Source organism: Poecilia mexicana, unplaced genomic scaffold, assembly GCF_051168715.1.
Source record: "Poecilia mexicana isolate PSO_F unplaced genomic scaffold, ASM5116871v1 scaffold_2, whole genome shotgun sequence".
In the NCBI taxonomy this organism is placed as follows: Eukaryota; Metazoa; Chordata; class Actinopteri; order Cyprinodontiformes; family Poeciliidae; genus Poecilia; species Poecilia mexicana.
Genome location: NW_028263371.1, coordinates 40,358,175 through 40,370,594, shown reverse-complemented (window position 1 = coordinate 40,370,594; position 12,420 = coordinate 40,358,175). Strand labels below are relative to the sequence as shown.

The 12,420-nt window shown below is 39.8% G+C and overlaps 1 protein-coding gene across 1 annotated transcript in view; it reads right to left on the bottom strand.

Moving 5' to 3' along the window:
* gpm6bb (glycoprotein M6Bb) overlaps positions 1-7,048 on the bottom strand; it is a 36,366-nt gene extending 29,318 nt beyond the window's left edge. Inside the window, exon 1 of the mRNA XM_014990503.2 lies at positions 5,774-7,048. Coding sequence (XP_014845989.1) covers positions 5,774-5,777 — 4 coding nt within the window. The 5' untranslated portion in view covers positions 5,778-7,048. The remainder of the gene's footprint in view (positions 1-5,773) is intronic.
* Positions 7,049-12,420: the final 5,372 nt, after the last annotated feature.

The following is a 12,420-nucleotide window of genomic DNA, read 5'->3' as shown; positions in this document are numbered from 1 at the left end:
AGGATTTATCAGCTCAGCAAATTAACATGACTGATCTGGCAGACCTGGAGGACTTGGAGAGCTCAGCGAAGATGAAAGAAACCCAGAAGAAGGAGGACGGGAGATTTCAAGGGAAACAAAGTGGACCAGCAGGAAGAGGGGGAGATGGACGTGAATAAAGTTTTCGACAGAGCTAAAATGTGACTTTCCGGAGCTGCACGGCTGCAGAAGGTCCTCGGACGGACAATAACCCAAGATGCTCAGTCACATGCGATGCCAAATGGAAAGAGGCCCAGAAATCACATAACTACGACAGCGGCAAGCTCATTATGGAGAATATTCGCTGTAATTAATGACTGCAAAGCAAAGACGGAAAGCAATTTGCAGATTATTGATGGTGACATAAAAATGTTAGGTCTTCAGAGGTTAACAGATGGACTGGAACATATTTCAAATATGAAATTCAAAGACGGCCTGAAAAAGATTTTTGATTTAAATAGCAAAGCTCTCCACAACCGCTTAACACCCCCACAGCAACTCATTCTCCAAGCCTGTTTATTACTGAGCTTCGAGAAGAGGAGCATGTGCTTATGACCTCCAATTTGCCTCTGAGCAGAAGAATCATGAGTCAACTTAAAGTAGGAAGAGCTTATCTGACTCTGTGTTATTGCTCTGCCCTAGACTGACAATTTGCTGTTGTGCCAAAGCGCCTGGCTTGCCCAGCACTACCGGTCACAGGTCTTTCCTCCCCTCAGACTCAGAGGACGCAAGGTCACAACACATACACTTTCACTGCAGTGACACGTCCCAGATACCCTCAGCTCAGACAAGCCCAAGACAAACAACAGATCAGAAAGAGCAAGAGACAAAGTTCGAGCTAGTGTGACTAATTCAGCCCATCAAAGGACCCGATTTAGCAATGAAAGCGTCACGTTAGTCATGGAAATAATTTATGACACAAAAAATTAACCTCAAGTGAAAATCAGTTCTCGGTTTCCACTGTCTGCTAAACCACGAGCCATGCGTGACGTCAATGTCTTCATCTGCACAGCCAGTCCATGAGGGGCCTCGAGGTCTTGCTGCAACCAGCTGCACGCAGGCCATAATTTTAGGATCACACGAAATGCAAATGTGTCAAGTTTTAACGTTCCGTCCCACAAAACTGCTATTCAAAATGGTGGTGGTGCTAGAGAGGCAGGCCAGATGAAGAGGACCACAAGTCCTGCAGCGAGCAAGAGAACAAAACAGATGTTTGTTTTGGGAGATACTGTACAAGGAGATTCCAAAAATATGAAAACTGCCGATGAAATCCCGAGACCCTGCCTCTGATCTGAAATGTGACCGAAAGAATATTGTAATTCATGCATCCACAGAGGTAAAACAAGTCCAATACAACGCGTTGTCAAGTTCAGAGAACCCTAAAGCACTCCACACTATATTCAGACATTTACAGGCTGATGGTGGCAAGCTACTGGATTGAAGCCTCTCCTGCCCTGGGGCACGCTGACGGCAGCGAGACGGTCACCGGTGCCACCGAGCCCCCTGACCACCACCAGGAGGCAAGGCAGGTGAAGTTTCTTACCCAAGGACACAGTGAGAGGAGAGGCAGAGGCAGACAGAGCGAGAATTGATCAGGGGGATCTGGTGAAATTGGAGAGAGGAAATATATGTTGGGCTATTCGTGAACCAGAAAAGGTCTGAAATCAGCTCCTGCATTCAGATTCTCGCTGGAGTTCAACCGGTACGATAGATCATAGCATCTGTCGTACTTGATTAGGTCAAACAAGTACGATACTTGTAAGAAATCACTCAAACTGTCTTTCCGTTTGAGTGACAGCTTCACATGGCAGACTGCAAGCACCATCTCTCCACTTGATGACGTGGAAAAAACTTCTAAAAAGGTTTCAGCAGCTAAGCTATAAAAAAAACTGAGTAGGCTTAAATTTCGAATTACCAAATTATTTGTCGAACTACACGACGAAAATACCATGTAAGGTGTTTCATAGGTTTCCACTAAAAAACAAAAGCAAGTTATTTTGTAGAGAAGACAAAAATCACCATAATTTACTCTATTTGACTGACAAAACATAAAATTAAAATATCCCCTTACTTTAGACAGGAGCTAGAAAATCTGTTCACTGCCACTTAACAGCATGGCATTTCACCACACCCATAGTGATTCTGCCCAGTCTGGTAGTAAGTTTACTTTGACTTACATTAGGACCTACTTGGGTTATTGAAATCCCACCTGCACCAGCAAAACAAATTGCTCGCCTTATTCAAGTTGAATCTGTGTGTTACATTGTCCTATTAAAATTTGATCAAGTTGTGCAGAGCATTCAGCAACCATATCAGCCCACATTTCTTAAACAAAGTATAATGGCAGTGAACATGCTGGCATTATGTAAATTGCCCACAATTAAATCGGAGGCCCAGTTTTCTTCTCCCCATCCACCACCACCTTTTAACTGTGACCAGGCCTCAGGACAGAAAAGTTCTGTTTTTTTCCTGGTTTGTTGCAATCAGTGGTAACCGTACAAAGAGAAACTGCTGAAATATTTGTTTTTTGATTGACGTCTGGAGTGATGAAACACTACTTCTCAAAATCTGAGCTACTACACACTTAAGAGACGTCAGTTTGGATTCTTAACAATTAGACACACTACAGCCAACAATGTGCCCATGGCTACTCTGGAGGAGCTGCGGAGATCAGAATCTAAGGCAGGAACATCTGTCAACAGAACGAGTTTAGTTTTGTACTCAAATAAATATGGCTTACAGGAATTAGTGGCATTCATGGACTGTCTTTCAAGGCATACTGACCCCTCAAAGTCTTTTATACAGAAAAAATCATTTACCGATTTGCACAAATGCACATTCACATTCACAGTGACATGTGACAGGAGGAACTGGAATCAAACCTACAATCTCCCAATCACAAAACAACTCCTCTACCACTGACCTATATTGAGTCTTTTGTTCTAGTTGTATAACTCTGCATGGCCACCCCAAAGGCGAAACATGGTAGTGACAGGAAGACGGATTGGGGAGTTTTTGTTTGGCTCCAAGTCAGTCGTTGATGGGAAGATAGTTCAAACTAAATGCAGGGTATTTTAATAATTAGAAACCTCAAAGCTACAGTGTTCTCCAAATGCTCCCAGTTGGGATCACAGAACTGAACACCGAAGGCTTTCTCTGGGTTGAATACAACAGATTAAAGACAGGTTATCTTCTCGCAACCTTCAATCAAAAGCAGTTCACGATTAGATCATCCAAAGAAAGGATAGAGGAGACACTCGGGGCCTAAAACTCTCCTCTGAGAGGTGAACGCCATGTCAAAAATTAAATCAGATGCAAGTTATTTAAGTTCAGCCCCAAGCACAATCAGCTTTGTGACATCCTGTTTATTCTGGGCTGGACTCTTATCATGCTCACAGTTAATCAATTTTCTATTTCTCATGAAACAGAGAACTAAGATTACCAGAAGGTTTTGTTTGTTTGTTTGTTTTTACAGCACCAAACGAGCCTTCACATTCACAACAGGCTACGCTACTTGACATGGGGGAAAAAAAAAAAAAAAAAAAAAAACCTTTGACAATGTTTGAATATAAAGCAGACAATGCACAAAGGTTGATTGCTATGCAAAGTAATATCCTCACTGAGATGGAGAATGAGGCACAGAATGAGGGTCTGTGGGGAATTGGTTCACAGGGCATCCGCTATGAAACTTGCAGTTCAGTGAACTTCTCCCTCTACATTAAGAGCCACTGCGGTCGCACAAAGGAGCGGCTCCAAATTAGGAGCACAAAGGCGCTTCTGTGAGAGCTTCAGAGTGAATTAATGAGCATTGATACACTTTCTCACAGCGTTCTTCCCTATAGCCTCAGCTCCGGCGTGTCGAACAACAGCTATTAAAAGATTACGGAACCCAGCTCAACCACTCGAAATGATACAGTTATTAAATCGATTTGTTCTATCCTGCATGTGCAGTTTCAACACGAGTGAGAAGTTTCCAAACGTTAATCTGCCACACCTCAAGGTTTGGAGCGCAGATGGTCAACACTTGGAACTCATTTAAAGATGGGACCGTCTCCTTTCTAACTCCAGACTGCGGTTTATGAGCTTTCAAAGCACGCAGGCTTCAAGATGTTTCCAATAACATAATCTCCCAAGGTACAGATATTAAAAGTTTTTGTTGAGAAAACATTGTACTAACCTTTTATTTTCATTAAAATGATTGCGATGCCACGCCCCAGCTCATCTCAACCAAATTTAAGAAAAAGACATTAGTACTGTTAAACAAAAAAACAAACAAACAAAAAAAAAACTGCCCAAAGATTTGCCTTTAAAGGTTACAAGAAAGTGAAAATTTTTGGAAGGAAAAGATAAAGAAATAAGACAAAAAATTGATTGCGCCCAGTAGTGTTTGTGGAGTTTTATGGGAAGGACAACCCACTTTAAAAATCAAAATGTCCATTTCAAGTCAAATGGGAACATGATTTTAAAGAAAGATAGTTATTTGTTGACTTCAAGCTATGGAGTTTATACATTTAAATTTAGAAAACAAGTTGAAAAAAAAAGAGTATGTTCTTGTTTGTTTTGTCCATAAATGTTGTTCCCTTATGTCTAATTTCATATACAAACCAGTTTTTGAGATGGTTGGTCAATCTCCCCAACCACCATTTCATGCTCTTGCAGTTTTGGATGTTTCACACATGTAAGTTTTTCCACAAACAAAAAGAAGACATAATGGCCATGTGATCATTTGTACCCACTTCGATAGAGTCCTAGTCAGTCATATTTTATCACTGAACTGATTTGATCGTCCTTCCCTAAAAATGTTTTACCACACACATAAAAATACCTAAAATATTAGTTTAATTATACTAGAACTGCGCGTGGCAAAGCAACACGGTCAAAACACTGGAGAAAGAGGTGCAGGACACATGTTGTTGGTGTCAACAGTCAGGTTAGATGTGGGGCAAATAAAAATAAAAAATGTAAAACTTCACATTAAACTGAAAAAAAAGAGAAAATCTAGAAGATTCCATGTGAAGAATATTAGTTCCTTAAAATATATGAAACATATATATATATATATATATATATATATATATATATGTATATATAGGCCCAGGTCAGACCATGCTGAAGACCGCCCCTGTCAACTCCCCCCCCCCCCCCCCCGTGAACAGGAAGCAGAGCCAAAATAAACAGAAGTAGGCTGCAATACAATGCATGAAATTAAAATGAAATCTGAGCATTTCACTTTCACACGTAAATACGGACATTTGGGCAAATTAATCTCAGGCCCCATTGGTTTCATGTCTAGCAACGCCCCTGGCTAAAGTCAATCACTTCTGCACTAATGATCAATAGATGGTGATGAAAAAGGGCGTTGCCGTATTGAAAATAGGTTTTCAACGAATGTATTGTCTTTGTGTCCGTCTGTCTGCAGGGAACAGTGAAGACAGTTCGCTGACCTGAAGTTAACACCTCCACGCATTCGCTCAGAGTTGACTGGAGGAATCTCCATAATCTCCCTAATCGCTTTCCTCAACATCTAGGTTGCTCTAATGCCGATCCTTACGAAAGCGGGTCAGATAAACAGCCCGGTTCTGCTTCACAACAGAATCCTCGCTCCTGTCAAAAACAATCGGCGCGCCCCCACGAAAAGTTTGAGGCGCTGCGTGTTTCAACCCCACGCTGTGATCCCTAAAACAGACAAAATCTTGACAGACTTCCAGTGTCACAACTTTACAGGACGTCTTCGTTTTGACTTTCTTGAACTTACCCATTGTTGTTAAAAGTTTCCGAACGGCCACGAAGTGAGAAGCGATGAGCTTGAGAAGTTGAGCTCCAGCTACAGTGTCGTCGCGTCCTGGGATGCACACTGACCGCAGCCTATTCTGCTCCAACACTCACCCACAGCGTCCCCGCGGAGGAGGCAGCGTGGCTGACGTCAACACTGAGGGGATTACTGATGGGAGTCGCAGCCTGGCCCCTCCTCACCAAGAAGTTTGGACCATCATTTGCTATTCTGTCATGTGCGCAAAGTCCAGTCTGACATTCCTTGGTTATCTCACGTCAGGCTGAGCAAATACATAGATTTTTTTTTTTTTTTTGTGCCAAGATTGGGATCAGCTGCTTAAGCAAAGTCTATGTTGTTTGTGCTACAGTGTATCTGTACATTTTGAACTTTTCTCACATGCTGCCGTGTCACAACCAGTTGAGATGAGATCGATCAGCTCCAAGAGTGTAATTGTGAAACAAATTACTGGTTGTCAACCTTGTTTTTCTTTTCTTTTTCTTTTTTTTTTTGCAAATTTGAAAGGCTTATATTCAGCCTCCCATAAAACATTTTGCAAAACCAAATTTTCCAACAACTCCAGCTACAAGTCTTTTCTGGGAGTTTTTTCTTAGCACCATTGCAGTTCCAAAGACTGGATTTCTTTTTTTACCTTTCCTCGTTTGCAAAATAGTTCAACCTCAGTTAGATAAGATGGATGGTTTCTGTAGACATACATTTTCAAGACTTGCCGATCATTAATTGGATTTAGGTTTTCTTCCGGGATTGTCCACTGTGTTGCTTCAGCTTCACCAACATTCCCGTTCCTTTTTAGAAAAAGCATCTCCCAAAGCATAATGCAGTCTGCAGTCGTGCCATACTCTTTCCATTTTATGGTGGACTGAGCTGCTTCTTTGTACTGCTTCTAACCCAACTCTGCTTTAAACTTCTCCACAGCTTTTACCCTGACCTGTCTAATATGTTACTTGATCTTCGTGATACTGTTTGTTCACTAACTTAATAAAGCCTTCACACAACAGCTGGATTTATACTGAATTTATCTATTCCTTAATAAGAAACATTGAAGTTACACGAAGATATTGTGTAATTGCAATTTTAAAATATGTTAAAATTGAAGTTGCACAGTTGTTTGTTTTTTGTTTCAATTTCTTTCTTTCTTTTTTTTTAATGAAGGAGCACACGTGCAACGTCTTAAGCTTTGAAAAGGTTTCTGTTGCACGTTTTAGCTTCACTTTGCACATCTGGATTTAAACTTATTCAGGCTGATTTCAGGCCCCACTGTCTCCACGGCTCTTTGTCTGCAGGTTCCTGGTCTTATCCTGGAAAATTTTGCTTTATGTCAGACAAAGGCAGGAAAAATAAACCAACTCAGTCTCCAAAGAGAGATAAATAAGAAACATAGAGTGACCACAACGACACAAAATGGCTACAAAGAGATGTGCTGTAAATCAGCTAAGATGTAACACACAATAGGAACGCACAAAGCACTTCAATGAGACACAGGACTCCCTTAAAGTGAAACAAATGACCACAAAGACATAAAGAGAGATATAAAGAGATAAGAAAAGTCTCCCAAATGAGTCGCAAAATGACCAAGACGGCTCTAAAAACATTCAATACAATAAAAATGAGACATTAACAACATTTAACGGATACACAACGATGCTTTTTATCATACACAAAAGCCAAAAGTGAAAAGAAAAACAGCCTGAGTTAATTCAAATTTTCCACCAAATAAAAATAAAGCAAAGGCTGCAAAATTAAAAATAAAATAAAATAACCACATCTATAATAAAATAAAACAGAAAGCTTATAGATTATATTGGATTTATCTCATGGAAAAAATAATGCTGTTTAATTATATTTTACATCGACTACATAATTTCCCATTTCTATAAATGTTTTCTGAGTTAATATGATTAGTTACAAAGAAAAAATGGCCAACTGGCCCATAACAACACCTCCACTAAAAAGCAAGATTTATTTAAAAAGGGACTGCGATGAAGAAACAATCACAAAATCACCTTTTCACCCCCAGCAAGCTGCTTTAAATGCCTGAACTTTCTGATTTTAAGTTTATTTAATTCTCTCATGCTTCATGTTACCTCTGTGAACTGCGAAGGAAAGGCAGGCTTTTCACTAAAACGAGGTCCTACAAAGAAACAATGCCAATCACCATCAATCCAGTGCGCTGGTATCCGGTACCCAAGGAGGTCTGAGTACCCCCCTCTCCCAGTCCAATCCAGTCTTTTCAATGCTGGCCAAGTGGGCAGTTCTCACTGGTTTGCTTCATGGTCATGAATGGCATCTTCCCAAGATGACAAACTCAAAAGAGGCTGAAAAACAACGAGTTTTACCAATCAACCTTAGAGCTAAAACGATTGTGCTGTTATTTAATATGTGTTATATTTTGATATTAACACTTGAACATTTTTCTGAAACCACGTTTCATCTGTTCTACCTGTTTTTTTCTAACTGTAAATGTCTAAGTGACAAAAAGATTTAGTCACAGAAATAGACCAAATTGAAACTTGCACTAATTAGTACATTTCCCTCACATTAAATGTGCTAAATCGCTACTGTTTAACAAAAGTCCTGTGATCTCAATCAAATAATGTATGTGCCCTGTAAAGCAAAGAAATGTCAGTCAATATCTGTGTCTGTGTTTGCAGCAGGTCAGTGTGTCTATGAGGGCGCTGCTGACTATAGGATCTGCATGGGAACCTTCCAGCAACACACTGGCCGACAGCAGGCATATTAGTGGACTATGTGAAAACAAAGCAGGTCAGACAATGCCTTTTAATCTCTCATTATACTTCAGGCCCATGCCACGTCAATCACGTAACAACACAAGTGGCATTTTAGTCCCTGGGTGGACTCTCAGTGATTCTAAGGAGGTTCGTCTTTATTACCGTTGTTTCAAGAACCAACAACGTGGCATACATTTGGAATGGATATATTTGAAACAAAATTTACAGTAAAGGCAAATTCAGTAAACCAAAACAGATACTTTGAATTTTTTTTGTTTTGATTTGCCTGGATATGTTATTAAAATGTTAATCTTTTGTCGTTTAAGTCAAACACTTCACATAAATGATTGAAATTTTTTTTATTAAAATAAGAACACTTCTGATTTCTGCAGAAAAGTGGATGTAAAGTGTTACTTCTTACAGTATGGCTACAGCCCTTTGTGCAGAGTTCTCCTGTCTGTGTGTTTTCTATGGGTGATTTGATTTCTGCCTGTGGTTTAACAAAGTTTATTTAGGTTAATTAGCCTCTGGGGGTGACGTCGTATAGTTGTTGGTTCAGCGTGTCTCTGTGTTAGCTCTTTTATTGAGCTGGTAACTTGTCTAGACTGTGATCCAACTTCTTCCCAGTAGGCATCTGGGATAGACTCAGTAAAAAATAAAGCATCCATGGTTCACCCTTACTGCTCTCACGTGATAATATAGGGAAAGAAGCAACCAAGTGCTATCAACCAAAGACAGCTTCCACAACTCTGAACATCTCTAGAAAAAACATGCATAAAAACTTCTGCAAGGTGCTTTGGGCAGCAATTGATGGTTCCAGTCAATATGTGAAGGGTCATGATACAATTTGAAAACAATTTCGAATCCAGGATTTTAAATTGAAGAAAACATTTTAGACAGTTGCCAGTCTTCCCATGTGCAGCTGTTTCAGCAAATCCAACCCAGGATCAAACAGGAAAAAATTGCAAACAACCCAGGGGCTACATTGTCAACTAAATCTCATGGCAGTGCAATTACAAAAATACTAAAAAGGTATAGCTTGTTTGGAAGTACTACCAAGAGGATGGATCTGCTCTCTAATGTAGTTTTGCAAACTCCCATCTAAATTGACATGATGGTAAACAGATCAGTTCACAGAAGAATTGTGTAGCTATGACGCCCTGTGCGTTTAGCAAAAACTAGCACATCAAGAGATATTGCATTTCCAATTCAACCATAAAAGGGGAGGGATGATGATTTGGGTTTATTTTGCAGCCTGGGCACCTACAGAACTCTGCTCTGTATCACATTATCCCGGGCTCACATGTAAGACCACCTTTCCGACATATGAGGTTTTGCCAAATTTAAGCCCAAACAGGACAGTGGTTCAAGACACATTGGGAATTTGACCAAGGAATGCCTGAAAATTAAAATGGAGGTATCGTAAAGGTTCAGTCTTAGCTGTGATTGAGATGGTGTAGGTTACCGGGACCTTTAAAGATCTGTGAACAAAACAGACTAAAATGAACTGAGAAAATGTCGTAAAGAAGACCGATTGACATTCCTCCATATTGACAGGAGAGACTAGTGAAGACATGCAAGCATCCACTCATTGTTGCTAAAGGTGGCTACTCAAATTGTTAATCGGTTTGGTTGTTTTTATTGTGACTATACAAAGTCAAGGAACAAGTCTTTATACCGAGAAATGTTACCAGACAAGGCAATGTCAGGGATGTGACAGAAAACAAAAGACACTATGGAGAGAAATAACGAGTAACAGGGAAAATGACCTAAAACCTTTTAAGAATATTCTGGGGTTTTCGGCTCACGTTTTTATTGCATCACTTGATCGTCGCAAGGGCAATGTCCAATTATATCATATTGACAAATACAACAAATAAGTCACGAGCATAATAGCAAAATCCCTACCAGCAATAATTGGAGACAGAGCTTTTCTATGAGCATATTCCTGGCCGTACTTTATGTTGTGTTCCTAATTAAGAGTAAGTACTGTGAACCAGGGTTGCTGGCAAGCATTGGGAGCTAATTGAGGCAATCCTGTGGCACCTAATTGCAAATAAAGAAAAGCTGCTGAAGCTCTACACCAAACATAACAGCCACTATGGTTACTAAGCACTGGGGAAAAAAAATGGGCTCAAAATGGGAGGTAGTTTAATGTGTGATGAGAGCAAAGTTGGCAGTAGATCAAATGCCACAAGAATGAGTTGGACAACTCTGGCCTGCAGATGATCTTTAATGTGTTACATCATCATGCACAACAACCGAATTTTAAAATCCCCAAAGTTTTAAAAGGAAAATAATAGTCTCAGATGATATAAATATAAACAAGAGGCAAATTGTAATACTTCCATCAAGTTATTTTAAGAGTTCCCCAGAGTTCCAACTGGGAATTTATATGACCTTGGTGGACAAATGTGGAAAAGATTAAATGTAATCATTTCTAAAGCTTTTCTCTGGGTACTAGAAAACAAAATGCAACCTGAATTAAAAAAATAAATAAAAATAAAAAATAAAAACAGCTCCCCTTACCTGTTAGTTGCAAAGTTAGTTTTCTGGATGCGAGCACAAAAGAGCTTAAAAGGTCGTTCATGCTTTCAATTTTCGAAATGAATCTATTCCAGCTCGAATGTTTTGTGGTTACTTCTGCGGGCAATTATTTGTACAAACAGAGCTTTCCTCCATAACATGGTCGATTTTATTATTAATGAATGCAACAGAAGTTTTAGTTTGAGTTTGTCTGAGTCATCACTGATATAGAGCTGTAAAATATCTGCTCTGACAATATCTGAAGACCTAAAGATATGCCTTCATTTATTTTCAAAACTAAGATAATTCACTTCAGGGTCTTCAGAGGTTGGATTCACACTGATCTCTAACAGGGTGGTGTACACACACGAAGGTCAGCAGAGGTTTTTTGGACACTTACAAAATGAGTTCATGCACATTTTGATAATGTCAGTTAAAGTAGGAAAGCTCAATGGAAGAAGAAACCATTAAATTTATGGGCATGGATGTGGCAGAACACATAGTTTTGTTAATGCCTTTGCAGACCTTGAACTTTTTACATTTTACCATGTTACCACCATCAACTTTTACTTGTTTTCTTGGGATTTTATGTGATAGATCAACACAAAGTAGCACAACATTGTGAAATGTATGGAAAGCCTTCAGACGTTTGCACAAAACAAATATGAAAACCACGAAACTCAAAACTTGCTAAAAATGTAAGGTTTTGGAGACTTTTAAAGCAAGGTCAGCCTCTTAAACAACGTTCCAAGCTGCTCCCCAACCATTAATGGAGATCTGTTCAATCCATCCTGTGGATGGAAGGAGCAAGACTCAACAGCAAACATGACCTTCAGACTAAACTTACATCCTGGAGAAGGAGAACTTTAGTTGGAGAAGCATCCCAGAGTCTCGTGGTAACCCCAAAGGTCTGCAAATTAATATATATATAAACAAATCAACAGTTTATACCACCATGGAGGAGCTTCAGTCATCCACAGCTCAGAAGACTTGCTACTGAGAAGAAGGTTCAACCCCCAAACAAAGATCTTAAACTCACAGCTAGAGTCTTTATCTAAGGCGGCTCTTCTTCTTTTCCTGTCTTTACTTATGTCAGAGAAAGTGAATCACTGCAATCCTTTAAATGACCATCCCAGATCATGCTCTCTGTAATAAAATTCCTGTCAGCTATCGGCACTGTAAAAGCAAATCGGTTTAATATGTGTTGAAGTGCACAGCTGGGCACTTTTACAAACATAAATATTGACGTCTGCAGAGAAATTGTCCCCTAACATGCAAAAGCATGAGTCAAACTACATGCTGGAACACTGCAGGTATGGGTACAAGTAAACAACGCAGTTGAGAATGAGGGAGAGA